The sequence below is a fragment of the Staurois parvus genome, unplaced genomic scaffold (genome assembly GCF_062004578.1).
Source record: "Staurois parvus isolate SC_StPar_1 unplaced genomic scaffold, SC_StPar_1.0 ptg003322l, whole genome shotgun sequence".
NCBI lineage: Eukaryota > Metazoa > Chordata > Amphibia > Anura > Ranidae > Staurois > Staurois parvus.
The window spans coordinates 36,180-58,955 of record NW_028321118.1 but is presented as its reverse complement, the minus strand read 5'-3'; the positions used below and the strand labels follow the sequence as shown (position 1 = coordinate 58,955).

Here is a 22,776-nt window from a genome sequence, read left to right as displayed (position 1 = left end):
GTTGGAGGAATAGTGCCCCATCATTGGTGTCAGTGGGAGGAATAGTGTCCCATCATTGGTGTCAGTGGGAGGAATCGTGCCCCATCATTGGTGTCAGTGGGAGGAATAGTGTCCCATCATTGGTGTCAGTGGGAGGAATAGTGCCCCATCATTGGTGTCAGTGGGAGGAATAGTGCCCCATCATTGGTGTCAGTGGGAGGAATAGTGTCCCATCATTGGTGTCAGTGGGAGGAATAGTGTCCCATCATTGGTGTCAGTGGGAGGAATAGTGCCCCATCATTGGTGTCAGTGGGAGGAATCATGCCCCATCATTGGTGTCAGTGGGAGGAATAGTGTCCCATCATTGGTGTCAGTGGGAGGAATAGTGCCCCATCATTGGTGTCAGTGGAGTAATAGTGCCCCATCATTGGTATCAGTGGCAGGAATGGTGCCCCATCATTGGTGTCAGTGGGAGGAATAGTGCCCCATCATTGGTATCAGTGGGAGGAATGGTGCCCCATCATTGGTGTCAGTGGGAGGAATAGTGTCCCATCATTGGTGACAGTGGGAGGAATAGTGCCCCATCATTGGTATCAGTGGGAGGAATAGTGTCCCATCATTGGTGTCAGTGGGAGGAATAGTGCCCCATCATTGGTATCAGTGGGAGGAATAGTCCCCCATCATTGATGTCAATGGAAGCAATGGTGCCTAGTTGTTGTTGTTGTTATTGGCAGGAATAGTGCCCCGTTGTTGGTGTCAGGGGAGGTATAGTTCCCTAAGGGCCTGAATAAGAGCAAGCAAAGGGTCCCAGTATGGAGCCCACTGTTCTAAGCCACTGTTGCCTTTTACTGCTAGTCTCTGGAGATTTAAAATAGGAATTATTGATGTCACTACTGTGGTGTTCAGTGTTTTTCTTGTTTGAGGCTCTGAAATGTGGAAGCAAAGCCCTGCCCTCTACCAAGATGGCTGCCTCCATACAGAGACACAGCTTCCAGAGTTCAGTTCACACATCAGAAAAAGCACTGATCATTTTTAACCACCTCCCACCCCGCTGTTGTATATAAATGACCGGACGGTGGCAGTGCAGGGCGGGTGGCCATTTATAAACGGCTTTCCCGGCCCCCTGCTTGTGCGCACTCCCTGGGAGCGCGCAGCACCTCGATCCGGTGCCCACTGCGTCCTCCGGACACAGTGGAACTCCAATCGTCGGACAGGACCTCCGTGCGAGGTCCCTATCATGTGATCACTGATTAGCCAATCAGTGATCACGTGCAGAGTAGTAAGCAAGGTGTGACATCTTCTGACATCATTGCTTACTACGTGTGAAATCTGTGAATGATCACAGAGGTCACATGGTACAGGGCTAGTCACAACAGCCTTGTACCATGTGACAAGCTGTGACCAATCACAGCTCACTCAGTAGTTCTCAGTGACTGCAGGAATGCAGCCAGAGAGAAGGAAAAAAGATTGCTTTTACATTCTTTATGGGTGTAAAAGCAATCAGTGTAAAAAAAAAAACAAATTCTTCATCACCCCCCACAAGTAGTCCAGTGTCACCATGGTGACACTACTGCTAGGGTGATGGTGTGTAAAAAAAATAAAAATAAATAATATAAAAAAAATAAAAAAAAATGTAAAAAAAAAAGTTTATAAATTATAATTTTTGGTTATAAATAATTTAGGTTATTTTTTTTTACTAAAAAGATAACGGAATAAATTTTGGCCGAGATTTATGATGAAATAATATTTATTTGCAAATTTTATAAGAAAAACACTTTTTTTCAAAATTTTTGGACTTTTTAATTTACATAGCAAAAAAAATAAAAATCCCAGCGGTGATTAAATACCACCAAAATAAAGCTTTATCTTTCTCAAAAAAATGCTAAAAAAATTCATATGGATACAGTGTTGCATGACCGCGCAATTGTCATTCAAAGTGTGATAGCGCTGAAAGCTGAAAATTGCCCTGGACAGGAAGGGGGGGTAAAATGGGATTCTGGACAAAGGTGCAGCTTGGGCACAATTCACATTTCTGGATGTTCCCTAAAACATACCAAACGTCACTTTTTGAGTTCAGATCCAATTTTCTCCCTGTCATGTAAACAGAAACCTGCAGATATTAAATAACAGCCTCATAGGCATCTGCCTGTGGCCACACATTTCCATGGGGCAGCATTGTGCCTCCAAACTCTTAACCACTTCCAGTCCGGACACTTTCCCCCCCTTCCAGTCCGGACACTTTCCCCCCCTTCCAGTCCGGACACTTTCCCCCCCTTCCAGTCCGGACACTTTCCCCCCCTTCCAGTCCGGACACTTTCCTCCCCTTCCAGTCCGGACACTTTCCTCCCCTTCCAGTCCGGACACTTTCACCCCCTTCCAGTCCGGACACTTTCACCCCCTTCCAGTCCGGACACTTTCACCCCCTTCCAGTCCGGACACTTTCACCCCCTTCCAGTCCGGACACTTTCCTCCCCTTCCAGTCCGGACACTTCCCCCCCCCCCCTTCCAGTCCGGACACTTCCCCCCCCCCCCCCTTCCAGTCCGGACACTTTCCCCCCTTCCAGTCCGGACACTTTCCCCCCTTCCAGTCCGGACACTTTCCCCCCCTTCCAGTCCGGACACTTTCCCCCCCTTCCAGTCCGGACACTTTCCCCCCCTTCCAGTCCGGACACTTTCCCCCCCTTCCAGTCCGGACACTTTCCCCCCCTTCCAGTCCGGACACTTTCCCCCCTTCCAGTCCGGACACTTTCCCCCCCTTCCAGTCCGGACACTTTCCCCCCCTTCCAGTCCGGACACTTTCCCCCCCTTCCAGTCCGGACATTTTCACCCCCTTCCAGTCCGGACATTTTCACCCCCTTCCAGTCCGGACACTTTCCCCCCCTTCCAGTCCGGACACTTTCCCCCCCTTCCAGTCCGGACACTTTCCCCCCCTTCCAGTCCGGACACTTTCCCCCCCTTCCAGTCCGGACACTTTCCCCCCCTTCCAGTCCGGACACTTTCCTCCCCTTCCAGTCCGGACACTTTCACCCCCTTCCAGTCCGGACACTTTCACCCCCTTCCAGTCCGGACACTTTCACCCCCTTCCAGTCCGGACACTTTCACCCCCTTCCAGTCCGGACACTTTCACCCCCTTCCAGTCCGGACACTTTCCTCCCCTTCCAGTCCGGACACTTCCCCCCCCCCCCCCTTCCAGTCCGGACACTTCCCCCCCCCCCCCTTCCAGTCCGGACACTTCCCCCCCCCCCCTTCCAGTCCGGACACTTTCCCCCCTTCCAGTCCGGACACTTTCCCCCCTTCCAGTCCGGACACTTTCCCCCCCTTCCAGTCCGGACACTTTCCCCCCCTTCCAGTCCGGACACTTTCCCCCCCTTCCAGTCCGGACACTTTCCCCCCCTTCCAGTCCGGACACTTTCCCCCCCTTCCAGTCCGGACACTTTCCCCCCCTTCCAGTCCGGACACTTTCCCCCCCTTCCAGTCCGGACACTTTCCCCCCCTTCCAGTCCGGACACTTTCCCCCCTTCCAGTCCGGACACTTTCCCCCCCTTCCAGTCCGGACACTTTCCCCCCCTTCCAGTCCGGACATTTTCACCCCCTTCCAGTCCGGACATTTTCACCCCCTTCCAGTCCGGACACTTTCCCCCCTTCCAGTCCGGACACTTTCCCCCCCTTCCAGTCCGGACACTTTCCCCCCCTTCCAGTCCGAACACTTTCACCCCCTTTCTGTCCGGACACTTTCACCCCCTTTCTGTCCAGGGCAATTTTCATCTTTTTTTGCCTTTTTCTGAGACAGATAAAGCTTTATTTTGGTGGTATTTATTCACCGCTGGGATTTTTTTTTTTTTGCTATATAAATGAAAAAGTCCAAAAATTTTGAAAAAAGTGTTTTTCTTATAAAATTTTGCAAATAAATAATATTTCATCACAAATCACGGCCAAAATTTATTCTTTTATCGTTTTAGTAAAAAAAATAACCCAAATTAGTTTATAACCAAAAATTATAATTTTTAAAAAAACATTTTTTTACATTTTTATTTTATTTTTTTTATGTTTTCATTTATTTATTTTAACATACGGTCACCCTAGCAGTAGCATCACCATGGTGACACTGTACTACTTGTGGGGGGTGATGAAGATTTTTTTTTTTTTCTTTTTACACTGATTGCTTTTACACCCATAAAGGCTGTTAGAGGAATCATTTCTCCTTCTGTCACATGGTACAAGGATGTTGTGAATGGCCCTGTACCATGTGATCTCGGAGATCATTCACAGATTTCACACGTAGTAAGCAATGATGTCAGAAGTGACATCTTGCTTACTACTCTGCATGTGATTACTGATTGGCCAATCAGTGATCACATGATCGGGACCTCGCAGAGAGGTCCTGTACAGCGATCGGTGTTCCACTGTGTCCGCAGGGAGCGCGCACAAGCAGGGGGCGGGGAGGTCATTTATAAATGGCCACCCGACCCTGTACTGCCACCGTCCGGCTGTTTATATACATGGGCCGGACGGCAAGTGGTTAAATAACAGCCTCATAGGCATCTGCCTGTGGCCACACATTTCCTTGGGGCATCTTTGCGCCCCCAAACTCTTAACAAAGGACCCTTCCTTACAGAGATCACTGCGTATTCCTTTGTGTATAGCTGGATTTTGTTGATTAATTTTAATTTTTTTCTTTCTTTTTTAGGGAAAAGAGCCAGCAAGCAAAGCAAAACTAGGTAAGTAAAATGTTCTTTGAGAGCAGAGATTCCTCAGATTGGTCTCCATGTGGGATCAGTAGCAGGATTCGCACCCTAATGAACACACCGTAACCAGCCTATTCTTTTTGCATTTTGCTCAGAAATGGGTTTTAAGTGATTTTTGATGTTTTTAAGCAATCCTCTGCTCTTCCATTCGGCTGGAAGTCTCGCACTGGGAAGGTTGGGTGGTCTGCGTTGTTGTAGCTGGTATTGTGAGGCCGTGTTCCTTTACTAGTTAGTGTGACCTAGTCCAGCTCTCACGTATGACCTCATCATTCTTCCACCTGTGCGTGATCCCAGCCAGTGTCACACGGCATGGAGGAACATGTATGGAAAGACTGACTCAGGCTGGGCATGGGGCACGAGTCGTGTCAGTGCTGCCATCTGATTGGACGTTCCAGGGGCCTTCACATTATGCGGTGCACGTGGGGATTGCAGCAGATTAGGCAACTTTACATTTTTTAAATGGATAATTTTCAGCAACTGGTTTATGAAAATGTAAACTTTAATAATGTAAATGGAAAACCTATATAAAAGTTTTAGGAAGCAATCAGAACCTAGGATATTTAGGGGCCCATTTCCTGCCCATAGCCCATTCTAGGGTATTTGGGGGCCCATTTCCTGCCCATAGCCCATTCTAGGGTATTTGGGGGCCCATTTCCTGCCCATATCCCATTATAGGATATTTGGGAGCCCATTTCCTGCCCATATCCCATTATAGGATATTTGGGAGCCCATTTCCTGCCCATAGCCCATTATATGAGCATAGGATATTTGGGGGCCCATTTCCGCCCATAGCCCATTCTAGGGTATTTGAGGGCCCATTTCCTGCCCATATCCCATTATAGGATATTTGGGAGCCCATTTCCTGCCCATAGCCCATTATATGAGCATAGGATATTTGGGGGCCCATTTCCGCCCATAGCCCATTCTAGGGTATTTGAGGGCCCATTTCATGCCCATATCCCATTATAGGATATTTGGGGGCCCATTTCCTGCATATCCCATTAGAGGAACATAGGATATTTGGGGGCTCATGTCCTGCCCATAACCCATTATAGGAACATTGTCCATGGGCAGGTTACGAGCCCCCAAATATCCTATGTTCCTATAATGGGCTATGGGCAGGGCATAAGCCCCCAAATATTCTATTATAGGAACATAAGATATATGGGGGTCCATGTCCTGCCCATGGCCTATTATTGGAACATAGGATGTTTGGGGGCTTATGTACTGCCCATGGCCTATTATTGGAACATAGAAAATGGGCAGTAAATGAGCCCCCAAACATCCTATTATAGGAACATAGAATGTTTGGGGGCTTATGTACTGCCCATGGCCTATTATTGGAACATAGGATATATGGGGGCCCATGTACTGCCCATAGCCCATTATAGGAACATAGAATGTTTGGGGGCTTATGTACTGCTCATGGCCTATTATTGGAACATAGGATATATGGGGGCCCATGTCCTGCCCATAGCCCATTATAGGAACATAGGATGTTTGGGGGCTCATGTACTGCCCATAGCCCATTATAGGAACATAGGATGTTTGGGGGCTCATGTACTGCCCATAGCCCATTATAGGAACATAGGATGTTTGGGGGCTCGTAACCTGCCCATGGCCTACTATAGGAACATAGGATATTTGGGGGCCCCATGTCCTGCCCATAACCCATTATATGAACATAGGATATTTGGGGGATCATGTCCTGCCCATAGCCCATTATAGGAACATAGGATATTTGGGGGCTCGTAACCTGCCCATGGCCTACTATAGGAACATAGGATATTTGAGAGATCATGTCCTGCCCATAGCCCGTTGTAGGAACATTGGCTATGGGCAAGACATGAGCTCCCAAATATCCTATATTCCTATAATGAACTATGGGCAGGTTACGGGCCCCCAAATATCCTATGTTCCTGCAATGGGCTATGGGCAGGACATAAGCACCCAAATATTCTATTATAGGAACATAGGATATTTGGGGGCCCATGTCCTGCCCATAACCCATTATAGGAACCTAGGATATTTGGGGGCTCATAACCTGCCCATAGCCTAAAATCGGGTGCAGCTCTGCATGGGAGCCAATCAGCTTCTAGCTTCAGCTTGTTCAATGAAGCTTTGACAATAAAACCTGGAAGCTGATTGGTTTCAGGTTGTACTCTCCAGTTTTAGTAAAACAACCCCATAGTGTGTTACAATCCTGCTAATAGTGACCAGATTTTCAGACTCTCCGGATTCTGCTCTCTCTGACTTTTTGTGCTTTTTTATGTTGTATTAACCTTTTTTTTGCATTGCTGTTGTTACATTTACTTCTCCTTCTTCAGATGAGCGTAGCAAGAAGATGTCCCTGTCTCCGAACACAGAACCTGCTGATGACCAATCAACTGCTTCCATTTACTTAGATAAGTAAGTAGAAATATGTGACCTCAGATGGGTGGCGCTCACCCTGATATCATGTGACTTTACAGAGCGACGCCTCCACGGGGCCAATACAAGGATTACAATGATCATTCTCGGACGGGTATAATTGTGTTTTCTCAATCAAGATGTATATGTGCCCCTTATTCTTACCTGTGGGTTCTGACAACTGCGCCATCATCACTTGCCCAACCTCATCCTGATAACGCACAGTCTTCCAGCTCCTGAGTGTGCACAGGAACATCAAATAACATTCACATTCCTCTTACCTATGCAGCTCTATTATTTGATAGATATATATGCACATAGTGAATGCGGGGTCCGGGGAGAACGGATATAGTGAATGCGGGGTCCGGGGAGAACGGATATAGTGAATGCGGGGTCCAGGGAGAACGGATATAGTGAGTGCGGGGTCCAGGGAGAACGGATATAGTGAGTGCGGGGTCCAGGGAGAACGGATATAGTGAGTGCGGGGTCCAGGGAGAACGGATATAGTGAGTGCAGGGTCCGGGGAGAGCAGATACATTCACTGATACATTGACCGCATTCACTATATCCGCTCTCCCCGGACCCCGCATTCACTATATCCGCTCTCCCCGGACCCGGCATTCACTGTATCCCCTCTCCCCGGACCCCGCATTAACTGTATCCCCTCTCCCCGGACCCCGCATTCACTATATCTGCTCTCCCCGGACCCCGCATTCACTATATCTGCTCTCCCCGGACCCCGCATTCACTATATCCGCTCTCTCCGGACCCCGCATTCACTATATCCGCTCTCCCCGGACCCCGCATTCACTATATCCCCTCTCCCCGGACCCCGCATTCACTATATCCGCTCTCCCCGGACCCCGCATTCACTATATCCGCTCTCCCCGGACCCCGCACTCACTATATCCGCTCTCCCCAGACCCCGCATTCACTATATCCGCTCTCCCCGGACCCCGCATTCACTATATCCGCTCTCCCCGGACCCCGCATTCACTATATCCGCTCTCCCCGGACCCCGCATTCACTATATCCGCTCTCCCCGGACCCCGCATTCGCTATATCCGCTCTCCCCGGACCCCGCATCCGCTATATCCGCTCTCCCCGGACCCCGCATCCGCTATATCCGGTCTCCCCGGACCCCGCATTCACTATATCCGGTCTCCCCGGACCCCGCATTCACTATATCCGCTCTCCCCGGACCCCGCGTTCACTCTATCCGCTCTCCCCGGACCCCGCGTTCACTCTATCCGCTCTCCCCGGACCCCGCGTTCACTCTATCCGCTCTCCCCGGACCCCGCGTTCACTCTATCCGCTCTCCCCGGACCCCGCGTTCACTCTATCCGCTCTCCCCGGACCCCGCGTTCACTCTATCCGCTCTCCCCGGACCCCGCGTTCACTCTATCCGCTCTCCCCGGACCCCGCATCCGCTATATCCGCTCTCCCCGGACCCCGCATTCGCTATATCCGGTCTCCCCGGACCCCGCATTCACTATATCCGCTCTCCCCGGACCCCGCGTTCACTCTATCCGCTCTCCCCGGACCCCGCGTTCACTCTATCCGCTCTCCCCGGACCCCGCGTTCACTCTATCCGCTCTCCCCGGACCCCGCGTTCACTCTATCCGCTCTCCCCGGACCCCGCGTTCACTCTATCCGCTCTCCCCGGACCCCGCGTTCACTATATCCGCTCTCCCCGGACCCCGCGTTCACTATATCCGCTCTCCCCGGACCCCGCATTCACTATATCCCCTCTCCCCGGACCCCGCATTCACTGTATCCGGTCTCCCCGGACCCCGCATTCACTATATCCGCTCTCCCCGGACCCCGCATTCACTATATCCGCTCTCCCCGGACCCCGCATTCACTGTATCTGGTCTCCCACAGTACACAGAACATGGAAATGACAGGTGGGTCGACCCCAGTAAGGAACATGAATCAAATATTAAAGTGTTTGTAAAGGTAAAAGACCCTTCTGCCTTTACAACCATTTTAATGTTTGATACGTATTCCTTATTGGGGTTCCATTTGTCTGGCCATTTGTTTTTTTGTGTCCCTCTGAAGCCATTCTACAAAAGGCTTCACTTCTTTGACTTTAGGACAAGGTCTTCCCGCCTGTCGCCCCCCCCAAACTCACCTCCCCCCCCCCCCCCGGGCAGCAAGAGCGCCTCAGTTGTCCGTAGTGGTGGGCTTATGGAGGCTTTTCAGTCTTGTAGGGATAATAGCAGACTGGTCTTTAACCGTTTCAATACCGGGCAATTTTCCCCCTTCCCCCCCCAGGCCATTTTTCACGTTTCAGCGCTCTCACACTTTGAATGACAATTGCGCGGTCATACAACATTGTACCCAAACTAAAATTTTATCATTTTCTTCACACTAGAGCTTTCTTTTGGTGGTATTTAATCACCGCTGGTATTTTTATTTTTTGCTAAATTAACAAAAAAAGACCAAAATTTTTGAAAAAAAACACGTTTTTTTAAATTTCTGTTATAAAAGTTTACAAATAAATAATTGTTCTTCATAAATTTAGGCCGAGATGTATTCTGCTTCATGTCTTTGGTGAAAATAACCCAAATTAGGATGTATTTTTTAGTTTGTAGGAAAGTTATAGAGTTCACAAACTATGGTATAGATCTGATTATTGATCAATCCTGAAGTACTGACAGCCAATCTAATTTCTTGAGGTCCAAGAATGTCAGAACAGTACAGATATCCCCCAAATGTCAGGACGGTACAGATATCCCCCAAATGTCAGGACAGTACAGATATCCCCCAAATGTCAGGACAGTTCAGATATCCCCCAAATGTCAGGACAGTACAGATATCCCCCAAATGTCAGGACAGTACAGATATCCCCCAAATGTCAGAACAGTACAGATATCCCCCAAATGTCAGGACGGTACAGATATCCCCCAAATGTCAGAACGGTACAGATATCCTCCAAATGTCAGGACGGTACAGATATCCCCCAAATGTCAGGACAGTACAGATATCCCCCAAATGTCAGGACAGTACAGATATCCCCCAAATGTCAGGACAGTACAGATATCCCCCAAATGTCAGGACAGTACAGATATCCCCCAAATGTCAGGACAGGACAGATATCCCCCAAATGTCAGAATAGTACAGATATCCCCCAAATGACCCCTTTTTGCAGAGTAGACAGTCCGACGTACTTCATAAGAGGCATGGCGAGTTTTTTGAAGTTGTATTTTTTTGTCATAATTTTTCGGAAAATTAAAAAAAACTATTTTCACTATTTTTTTTTTTACATACTGTCACCAGTGCAGTACAGCGTCATCATATAACTGGCATGGCGGTGAACAGGGACACTGAGTGGTGACAGTATGAAAAAAAATATATATATATTTTTTTTTTATTTTTTTTTATTTTTTTATTATACAGTATTTAATTTTTTATTACATTTTTTTTTATTTTTTTTAAGATTTTTTTTTCATATTTTACTATGACCAAAGTAGTACAATGTTACCATAGTAACATTGTACTACTTTGGGGAAGTGATCAGTATTTTTTTTTTTTTTTTTTTTTTTTTTTACACAATTTGCTTATAGCAAAGAATTACTTTGCTATAAGCCAGCATTTACCTGAATGAAATCGATTCATTCAGCTTTTTTTTTTTTTTTTTTCGTGCTTAGCTGTGATTTGGTCACAGCTAATCACATGACATGTGATTAGCTGTGACCATTCACAGCTAGGCACTAGTATACAATGGATGGCATCATGAATGAAGCCATCCATTGTATACAACTGTCATGTGACCTGCTGTGATTGGTCACAGCAGGTCACATGGTACCAGCAACGGGAGCCGGTACTCGGATCTGTCATCGGCCGTGTCCGAGGTGCACGGCTGGTGACGGATCGCACTGCTGCGCCGCTCTGCATTAGCGCAAACTGCGCATGTGCGGGAGCACGCCAAATGGCGTGCACCCGGAGTGGAGAGACTGTTTTGAAGCCGCCAAACGGCCATTGGCCGGGCGACTAATGGTTAATCTTAAATGAGTTACAATGTCAGAGAGATTTGGTTTGTTAGACTTGTCATTTGTCTGGTTTCCTGTGAGATGTATATGACGTGTCTGATGTCTGTATTTGCAGTTTGTGCATTTTCTGCGGGGAGAGAGACGAGTCGTTCACAGAGGAGGGCCTGGACCTGCATTACTGGAAGCATTGTCCAATGCTGAAACGCTGTGAGCACTGCAAGCAGGTACAACTCCGCACACTACTGTCAGTGCTGGGACAAGGTCACCTAGCGCCCAGGGCTTAGATGCCAAACGTCCCACCCCCCTCTCCCCAAAATGTTGGGGCATTATGTGTCAGCAAATATCCTCTCCCTCCCCTCCGAAAAAAAAAAAAAAATCTGAGCCCCAACGTGCACACGGAGCCTGGGTTCACATACATGCGGTGCTGTACATCGCATGTGATCCACATAGGAACCGCACCGCATTCCCTGCAGCTCACATGTGATTTGTGTGCAGTGCGATCGGAGTCGTACGTTATGTATGGCTCTAATTGCACCGCACCAAATACATGCAGGACCCTTTCTTTGGTCCACACTAGAATCGGATCGCATGGGGATTCACACCTATGGGATTCTGCACATCACACCGCGTTTTGTGGACCGCTTTTCGGGGTGTTGTTAACATACACGCCCGCAGCGGTTCGCACGAATGGGGCGTGATTGTGATGCGGTGTGGAATTCGCACAGAAAACGCTGAGAATTCCGTGCCGCATCAGTGTGAACCCGGCCTTACCCCAAGCATAAATTCCCTTTGCAAGCCCAAAATTCTCTGCTGGCTTGTAGGTAGGCACTCTTCATGGAGCGCCCCCCACCTCATATGATACAGCGCCCAGGGTAGCTGCCCCTCCTGCCCACCCCTTATCCCGGCCCTGCCGATTATTACTGTTGTCAGACCTGATATCCTTCCTAAGGACCGATCACAGCAGGCGCTGTCCCTTGTACAGGTCACCATCTATTGGCTGCACTGCAGTCACATGTACACTATGGAGGAGATTTACTAAATATGGTGCAGCTGTGCATGGGAGCCAATCCGCTTCTCATTTCAGCTTGTCCAGTTAAAGCGGAGTTCCCCTCGACCTATCAAAAGATAAAAGTCAGCAGCTACAAAAACTGTACAAAAACTGTAGCTGCTGACTTTTAAACAGCCACTTACCTGTCCCTCGGTCCCGTGGTGTGTCCCCCACAGCTCGTTTCACTGGCCGTCCTGTATTCCAGGCGCCGGCATCTTCAGTGTGGGCACCCGGCGGGGACAGCTTGCGGCTTCACAGCCATACCCACTGCGCATGCGCGAGTAGCGATGCGCTTTGTGAATGGTCCTGTAGTCTTCTGGGACCTGTCATGTGTCCCAGAAGACTACAGGGAGGGAGGACACCTTCCAATCGCCTAGGCGATTGGACCGGAAGTGGGAGCGGGTACTTGTCAAATCCAGGTACCCGCTCCCCAAAGGTGCCAATCCTTAATGGGGAGCAGTACTTAAAGTGGAACTTCCCCTTTGGGGTGGAGCTCCACTTTAAGCTTTCACACACAAAAAAAATCTGAAAACCGATTGGTTTCTATGCAGAGTTGTCCTACGGACACAGCTGATCACGAGATGAGGTAAAAGGCCAATGTGATTTACCATGTGATGAGCCGTGTCCAATGACACAGCAGATCACCGGAAATTGCAGTTGACGGTTCTCGGATGCACTTTCCTCACACTGTCACAGCCTGAGGACAGTACTGCCAATAACCGGCAATTGTCAGAGCAGGGATCGGCACCTATCATCAGGGCCCAGTCAGTGCCCATTATTGTTACATATCAGTGCCCATCATTGTTACATATCAGTGCCAGCTCATCAGTGCTGCCTATCAGTGCCCATCATTGTTACATATCAGTGCCAGCTCATCAGTGCTGCCTATCAGTGCCCATCAGTGCTGCCTATCAGTGCTGTGTATCAGTGCCCATCATTGTTACATATCAGTGCCAGCTCATCAGTGCTGCCTATCAGTGCCCATCAGTGCTGCCTATCAGTGCCCATCATTGTTACATATCAGTGCCAGCTCATCAGTGCTGCCTATCAGTGCCCATCAGTGCTGCCTATCAGTGCTGCGTATCAGTGCCCATCAGTGCTGCCTCATCAACGCACATCAGTGGAGAAAAATGTTAATAGAAACAAAGAAAAACTTTTTTTTTCCAACATTTTTATTCTTTTTTTGTTTATAGCGCAAAACATAAAACCCCCAACGGGGAGTAAATACCACCAAAAGAAAGCTCTATGTGTGTGAACAAAAAAAAAATTTCATATGGGTACAGTGTTGCATGACCGCGTAATTGTCATTCAAAGTGTGATAGCGCTGAAAGCTGAAAATTGGCCTGGGGGCAGGAAGGGGTTATAAGTGCCCGGTCGGTGAGGGGTTAAAATTTGACAGTGGGGGAAGAGATCTCCCGCTAGCTGTCAAAGTGGGGGTTCGGGGGCCGGTGCGTTCTTAATCGCCCTCAATATGAATGTAACCTCTTATGAAAGGTGAACGTATCCTTTAAGTTGTAGAACCTGGAAGCCGATTGGTTTCTCTGCAGAGCTGCACCGGATTTTGCACCCTTCAGTTTTAGTAAATTCTTCCTCTTCTGAAAAATCTTGAATGCTGTAGAGACTTGGAACCAGTCGCTGCAGCATTCTCCTGTGAGTCCGGCGGGGGGGGGCGGCAGACCCTTGACATCCTTGACACCCTGTGTTCCCGGTGGGTTCAGTGACACCGGGCGTCATTCAGAGCAGCAACGCCAACCGAGACCTGTTGTGGTTTCCCCTCACCGGCCCTCAGACACAGCGCTGGGCCCCTATCCGGCTGCATGTCGGGAACATTTGTCATCATTCGCAGTAATCCCCTATTTTTCTTCTTGCCTAGGTGGTAGAAATCGCCAGTCTGACAGATCACCTCCTGACCGAATGCACCCACAAGGACTCGTTTGGAAAATGCCAGCGTTGCACAGAGGCCATATCTAAGGACCATCTGCTGGAGCACGTCAAAGCCAAGACCTGTAACCGTAAGTCCCAGACGGGTGATAGATTTCTGTGAATTCGGACAGACAGCCGTTCATTTTTTTTTATGTAGTTTAAATAAAGTTTTTTAATCTGAATTGTGTACGTTGCGTGTGTTTTCCACAAGACTGGAATACGGCTTTTCTATTTTTTTGTTTTCTCCTTCGTGGTTGAGTTCAGTATTTGGAGACGCTCCCCGGCAGTTCCAGTTGATGAAGTGCCGTAAGCGGGACATGTGCCATGACAGAAGCGCTGAGCTCTGCACATGTGACCCGTCTACAGGGGCGCAGACAGACGGCAAAGCCTTTTTCCGTACAGAGTCACTATTGAACAAGAACCCGAATCTCACAAGTCTCACAGCCAGGTGTATGGGGATCGGATGTAATATTCCTTGTAGAAGATACGGGTTCAGCGAGCGCTTAAGTGTGGAAAGCGGCTAGAAGACTAAAAAGGAAAACCATATAACCTTCTAAAATCATATAAGATTGGCACTCCCCTTTAGAGAATGTACGTCTTGTACACGTTAACCTCCTCGGCGGGATGATTCTTTACGATTTTTGGTGCTGAAAGCGGTACCATTTATTTGCATGGAAATATGTAGTTTTTTATTGCAGGCTGTAATTTTTAGGAATAACTCCCTGAAATCTGTCCGGACAAGAGTCTAGTAAACATCCCGGGGAGGATAAAACTTGAAACACGAAATCATGAATTATAATTTAATAAATAATCATAAAAAATAATAATAAAATAATAATAAATTTAATTCAATAATATAATCAAACCAAAAACACCGAAATTTGAAATACAGAGGCAAGTTCGCACATCGCTGAGCAAAGTCGCAAAATCGTTTTCAGTGTCTGATGAGGAATTTCCCCCACAAATCGTTATCACTCAATTCTGCAAGTGGTTCTGATTTACTATCGCTGTTCTAAAACCGCTTTTGACGTAAAGGGACGCTTTTTGGTCGCCATGGACTTTTCTAAGTTTCCAGGCAGAAAGAACAGTCAAAATGCAGGCAGGGCGCCGGACAAAGCAGTAGGAACAAAATATATGTGAAATGCATTGAAACAGCAATGACAGCAAAAATGAAATTTTTTAAAAATTTCAAATTTCCCGCCGGTTCCTGCGCCCGTACGTCCCGACGTCACAGGGACCGGAACACGGAAGCCGGATGGCCGGGGACGCTGCAGGGGACACATCGTGGGAGCGAAGGACAAGGTAAGTGCTGCAGGGACCCCCGGGGAACGCCGCATGGTAAGCCCGAGTGTAGCTCGGGGGGGTTACCTCTCTTGGTACTGAAATTTTACCCCGAGCTACACTCGGGAAAACCGCTAAGGAGGTTAAGGAGGAGCCCAGCAAGACGTGACATCAAGCCGCTGGATCACGGAGGTCCAGCGGCCATCTTAGAAAGCCAGCCAGTTAGTGCACTGGGCAGCTTTAAGCTGCATATATCTACCTGAGAATTTAAATACCCTCATGAGCCACCCTTTTCCTGGTTTATGGGGTATTTTTTAAATGTGTGTTCATTTACCTTTTACTATTCAAATAAACTTAATTGAATGTGAAATGCTACACTATGGGCACCATTTTTTTGCTCCGTACCGAGCACTTGATTCCCCAGGAACCCAAGGTGACCATCCCAGGGCCCAGAGGAGAGATACCTTTTGCAGACCCTCATTGCAGCTCTAAAGGGGACCTCTAGAAGTACTACTTCATCGCCTTTATTCCTAGGAAGAGGTTATCCACTCCAGGCTTCCTTCCTAGGTCAGAGGGGACCTCGGACTTGTTTGATTCATATGCGCATTAATATTGCGCCTCTGGTGAGTGTGCAATCTTACCATTTTTCCGCACATCACCGGATTACTGGGATTAGAGCAGTCACCTATTGGCATCACTCCTTGCACTTATTTGAATGTTGATTGGAATATTCGTTCTATTGCTTATAGTACGCAGGTGTTGGGACAAACATTACCTGTTCCTTTTAGATTGTCACACGGACTTTATTTTCACAATATTTATGTGTTTTTTATATTCATTTCTCTGCGTTTATTTTTATATATATTTTTATTGTGTATTCTAACTTCAGACACCCGCATCACATTTTATTACCAATTTTTATAAGCGCTGCACTATAATATTCCTTGTAGGAGGCATCCTCATGTATTCGCTTTCTGATCGTTTCAGGTGACCCGGTCTCCTTGTACACACAGGGCCATAAATTGGTTCCCGTTGAACCGGTTGATTTCATCCAATTTATGGCCCTGTGTGTACAAGGAGACCGGGTCACCTGAAACGATCAGAAACCGAATACATGAGGATGCCTCCTACGAGGAATAGAACATCCGATGCCCATACACCTGGCCGGGAGACTTGTGAGATTCATGTTCTTGTTCAATTTTCCAGCATGCCTACTCAACAGAAACCGGTCGTGCGACCAACTTCTGTAGAACAAACAGCTGGACACATGGGCCAAGAGTCGTCTGGTTCCTGTTGAACCGGTTGATTTCATCCAGAAGACTTTCGGCCCATGTGTCCAGCTGTTTGTTCTACAGAAGTTGGTCGCACGACCGGTTTCTGTTGAGTAGGCATGCTGGAAAATTGAACAAGAACATGAATCTCACAATTTTTACAGCCAGGTGTGTGGGCATCGGATGTTCTATTCCTCGTAGGAGGCATCCTCATGTACAGGTGAAACTGAAAAAATGAGAATATGCTGCAAAAGTTCATTGATTTCATTATTTCATATTATATGAGACTCATTCCATGCAAAGCAAGATAGTTCCAGCCGTGATTTGTCATCATTGTGATGATTATGGCTTACAGCTCATGAAAACCCCAAATCCACAATCTCAGAAAATGAGAATATTCCATGCAATCAATAAAACACGGATTGTACATAGAACAATATCGCACCTCTGAAAAGTAGAAGCTGCATATGTACTCAGTACTTGGTTGGGGCCCCTTTTGCAGCAATTACTGCCTCAATGTGGCGTGGCATGGAAGCTATCAGCCTGTGGCACTGCTGAGGTGTTATGGAAGACCAGGATGCTTCAATAGCGGCCTTCAGCTCTTCTGCATTGTTCCGTCTCATGTCTCTCATCTTTCTCTTGGCAATGCCCCATAGATTCTCTATGGGGTTCAGGTCAGGCCAGTTTGCTGGCCAATCAAGCACAGTAATCCCACGGTCATGGAACCAGGTTTTGGTGCCTTTGGCAGTGTGGGCGGAGCCAAGTCCTGCTGGAAAATGAAGTCAGTATCCCCATAAAGCTGGTCTGTGGAAGGAAGCATGAAGTGCTCCAAAATCTCCTGGTAGACGGCTGCGCTGACCCTGGACTTAATGAAGCACAGAGGACCAACACCAGCAGATGACATGGCTCCCCAAATCAACACAGACAGGTGTTATGGAAGACCAGGATGCTTCAATAGCGGCCTTCAGCTCTTCTGCATTGTTCGGTCTCATGTCTCTCATCTTTCTCTTGGCAATGCCCCATAGATTCTCTGTGGGGTTCAGGTCAGGCGAGTTTGCTGGCCAATCAAGCACAGTCATCCCACTTGAACTATCTTGCTTTGCATGGAATGAGTCTCATATATTAGTTTCATCTTTTAAGTTGCTGCACTGAAATAAATGAACTTTTGCACCAGATTCTCATTTTTCGAGTTTCACCTGTACACACAGGGCCATAAATTGGACGAAATCAGCCGGTTCAACAGGAACCAGCCAGACGATTCTTGGCCCATGTGTACAGCTGTTTGTTCTACACAAGTTGGTCGCACGACCGGCTTCTGTTGAATGGGCATCCTGGAAAACCAGCATCTGACCCACGCTTGCAGCCAATGGCTCCGAGAAGAAAATCGGCGTATTTTGGTGGGGGGGGCGTCCACCAGTCCCAATACAAAGGCACCGCAGGGGAGACCGCCGTACTAACATCGCTGGTGACACATCAGGCCCATTGCTCCACCTGATGACCTGGAGGAATCTGCCACCACATTACAGCAGCTTTGGTTTGATTGTTCATGGCAGGTCGGCTGGTTCCACCATCTCTGGGGACGTTCAGTGAATCATTTTGTCCGCACTGAGATCTGTAAAAGCCGGTTCTTTCTAAAGCCAGTCGTTAGAAGTTGAGACGTGCGCCTTCAGCTGGCAGGAGAACGTGCCCCACACCCTGGCCCCCACACCCTGACCCCCACACCTTGGCACCCTTCCACCAGCCACACAATGATCACAGGCGTGTTTCACACACTCTTCTCTAAAAGTTTCCTCATGTCGTTGCAGTTTAATGGACATCATGCCAAGTCCTTCCAACTTCACAGTGACTGAATTCACAGAGGTCTGGGTGCGTCCACTTACACAATCGACCTCCACCAGCTGCCTTGCTCTCTGGGTCTCAGAGGCCAGCCTCTCTTCGTTTTTGGAAGCCCAGTTTGTGAACAGTAATGGCGTCTCTTAAAGTGGAAGTCAAACATTTTCTGGAGTCCATTGAGGGACACTAGATGCCTTCACCTTTGGGTTATCCTGCTGCCTACAAGAGGGTTAGACCCTTCAAACAAACAAAACTGTAGCCCGGCCCAGGAAAACCCTCTCATAAGGTCAGGTTCACACCGCCGCTACTTGGGATCCAACCCCAAGTCACATGACCTATGAATTCCCATGTTTGTCAATGGGAGCCGTCTTCATTAGTACGACTGAAGTGGCTCAGACTTTAGAAAAGGTTCCGGTGCTACTTCAAGGCGAATTCTATCTGACTTGTGCCCATAGACTGTAATGGAAGTCGGATTCTCATCTATAATTATGTGATTTGGATCTGACGTTACTGGACATCACATTCTCATTGGCCACAGGCAGAGTTGCATGAAAGTCGCATTAAAGTAGTACTCAAGTCAACAGCAAATCGCCACCAAGTCACCTGATAAAGTCATGTGACTTTCAGGTCGCAGTAGTGTGAACCGAGCGTTAAGCACCTCAAGTCCGGACACTTCCCCCCCTTCCAGTCCGGACACTCCCCCCCCCTTCCAGTCCGGACACTCCCCCCCCTTCCAGTCCGACACTTCCCCCCTTCCAGTCCGGACACTTTCACCCCCTTCCAGCCCGACACTTCCCCCTCCTTCCAGTCCGACACTTCCCCCCTTCCAGTCCGGACACTTCCCCCCTTCCGGTCCGGACACTTCCCCCCTTCCGGTCCGGACACTTTCCCCCCCCCTTCCGGTCCGGACACTTTCCCCCCCCCTTCCGGTCCGGACACTTTCCCCCCCCTTCCGGTCCGGACACTTTCCCCCCCCTTCCGGTCCGGACACTTTCCCCCCCCTTCCGGTCCGGACACTTTCCCCCCCCTTCCGGTCCGGACACTTCCCCCCCCCTTCCGGTCCGGACACTTTCCCCCCCCTTCCGGTCCGGACACTTTCCCCCCCCTTCCTGACCGGACACTCCCCCCCCCCCCCCCCCCCCCTTCCTGCCCAGGCCAATTTTCAGCTTTCAGCGCTATCACACTGTGAATGACAATTGCGCGGTCATGCAACACTGCACCCATATGAATTTTTTAGCATTTTCCTGAGACACATAAAACTTTATTTTGGTGGTATTTATTCACCGCTGGGAGTTTTATTTTTTTTTATGTAAATGAAAAAGTCCAAAAAATTTGAAAAAAGTGTTTTTCTTATAAAATTTTGCAAATAATATTTCATCATAAATCTCGGCCAAAATTTATTCAATTATCTTTTTAGTAAAAAAAAAAATAACCCAAATTAGTTTATAACCAAAAATTATAATTTTTAAACCTTTTTTTACCTTTTTATTTAATTTTTTTTTATATTATTTGTTTTTTTTTTTACATACTGTCACCCTAGCAGTGTGGGGTCACCATGGTGACACTGTACTACTTGTGGGGGGTGATGAAGATTTTTTTTTTTTTTTTTTACACTGATTGCTTTTACACCCATAAAGGCTGTAAGAGGAATCATTTCTCCTTCTCTCCCTACTGTGTGAGCTGTGATTGGTCACACCTTGTCACATGGTACAAGGCTGTTGTGAATGGCCCTGTACCATGTGATCTCTGTGATCATTCAACGATTTCACACGTAGTAAGCAATGATGTCATAAGTGACATCTTGCTTACTACTCTGCATGTGATCACTGATTGGCCAGTCAGTGATCACATGATCGGGACCTCACACAGAGGTCCCGTACAACGATCGGTGTTTCACAGCTGGCACTGGATCGCGGTGCTGTGCGTTCCTAGGGAGTGCGCACAAGCAGGGGGCGGGGAGGCTGTTTATAAATGACAACCCGCCCTGCACTGCCACCGTCTGGCCGTTTATATACAGCGGCCGGACGGGAGGTGGTTAACAGCGTACTTCCATTTTTAATTTTTTTTTTTGCTAGTGTCCTATGAGGACAGACATTTTTTCTTCTATCGAGACATCTCCTCTGGAGCAGTTTTTTTATATGGCGGCTATCCTCAGTCTGGCTTTTCTCTGTTGAAGTGGACATTGCGGAAATGGCCTGGAAGCCACGTGTGGCCGGTGGGTTCTGTGTGGGCCGCGAAATGGCCTGGAAGCCACGTGTGGCCGGTGGGTTCTGTGTGGGCCGCGAAATGGCCTGGAAGCCACGTGTGGCCGGTGGGTTCTGTGTGGGCCGCGAAATGGCCTGGAAGCCACGTGTGGCCGGTGGGTTCTGTGTGGGCCGCGAAATGGCCTGGAAGCCACGTGTGGCCGGTGGGTTCTGTGTGGGCCGCGAAATGGCCTGGAAGCCACGTGTGGCCGGTGGGTTCTGTGTGGGCCGCGAAATGGCCTGGAAGCCACGTGTGGCCGGTGGGTTCTGTGTGGGCCGCGAAATGGCCCGGAAGCCACGTGTGGCCGGTGGGTTCTGTGTGGGCCGCGAAATGGCCCGGAAGCCACGTGTGGCCGGTGGGTTCTGTGTGGGCCGCGAAATGGCCCGGAAGCCACGTGTGGCCGGTGGGTTCTGTGTGGGCCGCGAAATGGCCTGGAAGCCACGTGTGGCCGGTGGGTTCTGTGTGGGCCGCGAAATGGCCCGGAAGCCACGTGTGGCCGGTGGGTTCTGTGTGGGCCGCGAAATGGCCCGGAAGCCACGTGTGGCCGGTGGGTTCTGTGTGGGCCGCGAAATGGCCCGGAAGCCACGTGTGGCCGGTGGGTTCTGTGTGGGCCGCGAAATGGCCCGGAAGCCACGTGTGGCCGGTGGGTTCTGTGTGGGCCGCGAAATGGCCTGGAAGCCACGTGTGGCCGGTGGGTTCTGTGTGGGCCGCGAAATGGCCCGGAAGCCACGTGTGGCCGGTGGGTTCTGTGTGGGCCGCGAAATGGCCCGGAAGCCACGTGTGGCCGGTGGGTTCTGTGTGGGCCGCGAAATGGCCTGGAAGCCACGTGTGGCCGGTGGGTTCTGTGTGGGCCGCGAAATGGCCCGGAAGCCACGTGTGGCCGGTGGGTTCTGTGTAGGCCGCGAAATGGCCTGGAAGCCACGTGTGGCCGGTGGGTTCTGTGTGGGCCGCGAAATGGCCCGGAAGCCACGTGTGGCCGGTGGGTTCTGTGTGGGCCGCGAAATGGCCTGGAAGCCACGTGTGGCCGGTGGGTTCTGTGTGGGCCGCGAAATGGCCTGGAAGCCACGTGTGGCCGGTGGGTTCTGTGTGGGCCGCGGACTAGACTTCTCAGACTAGCAACAAGTGACCCACAGAGAGCTTTCCAGGTCTAGAGGGGCCTGCATTGTGTGAGCGTTTGCCCCGCCTCTGTAGGTTCGCTCTGTGGGTAGGTGGGTCGGGCGGAGCAGGGAAATACTTCATTTGCAGCAGCCATTGAGCGCCTTTAAACTTCCCGCTAGTTTCTGCTGACGCTTTGGGACTGAAGGCTGATGTCAGTGTAGGCGGAGTGCTGCCTCGTACCCCGAGCCTTAAAGTGTTCCTAAACCCCCAACAGTACAATCAGTCTGTAGAGGCAGCAAAGCATGCTGGTTATACTCACTGTGGAACCCAAGGGGTTAATCCTCCGCATTGTGTAAAAAGGCTGTTTGATCCTGTCTTTTCTGTTCCTCCCCTTCCAGTGCCCCCCTCCCCTAATCTCCTGATAAGAGATATTGTTTAGAGACACTACACATGCTCAGTCTGGTGTGTATTACGCGAGTTTTTTTTGTTTTGTTTTTTCTTGGGTTTGTGATCAGCAGAGGGCCAGTCAGCACTGTCTAGACAGAGGGTCAGGGGTTCTGCATCCTCCTAGAGCAGAAAGAAAACTCCTACAAGCTTAAACCAGTGCTCTGCTGGACACTGATAGAAGTCACAAGACTGTTCTGTGTACTGTTGGAGACCAGATATAGTGAATGCGGGGTCCAGGGAGAGCGGATATAGCGAACGCGGGGTCCGGGGAGAGCGGATATAGCGAAAACGGGGTCTGGGGAGAGCGGAGATAGCGAACGCGGGGTCTGGGGAGAGCGGAGATAGCGAACGCGGGGTCTGGGGAGAGCGGAGATAGCGAACGTGGGGTCCGGGGAGAGGGGATACAGTGAATGCGGGGTCCGGGGAGAGGGGATACAGTGAATGCGGGGTCCGGGGAGAGCGGATACAGTGAATGGGGGGGTCCGGGGAGAGGGGATACAGTG

The 22,776-nt window shown here is 49.3% G+C and overlaps 1 protein-coding gene across 2 annotated transcripts in view; it reads left to right on the top strand.

Annotated features, from left to right (window-relative positions):
• LOC149428315 (centrosomal protein of 104 kDa-like) overlaps nucleotides 1–22,776 on the top strand; it is a 59,197-nt gene that overhangs the window by 14,671 nt on the left and 21,750 nt on the right. For both annotated transcript variants that reach the window (XM_089667520.1, XM_089667519.1), the window contains 4 exons: nucleotides 4,667–4,697; nucleotides 7,052–7,133; nucleotides 11,244–11,352; nucleotides 14,050–14,188. In XM_089667520.1, coding sequence (XP_089523646.1) covers nucleotides 4,667–4,697; nucleotides 7,052–7,133; nucleotides 11,244–11,352; nucleotides 14,050–14,188 — 361 coding nt within the window. The remainder of the gene's footprint in view (nucleotides 1–4,666; nucleotides 4,698–7,051; nucleotides 7,134–11,243; nucleotides 11,353–14,049; nucleotides 14,189–22,776) is intronic.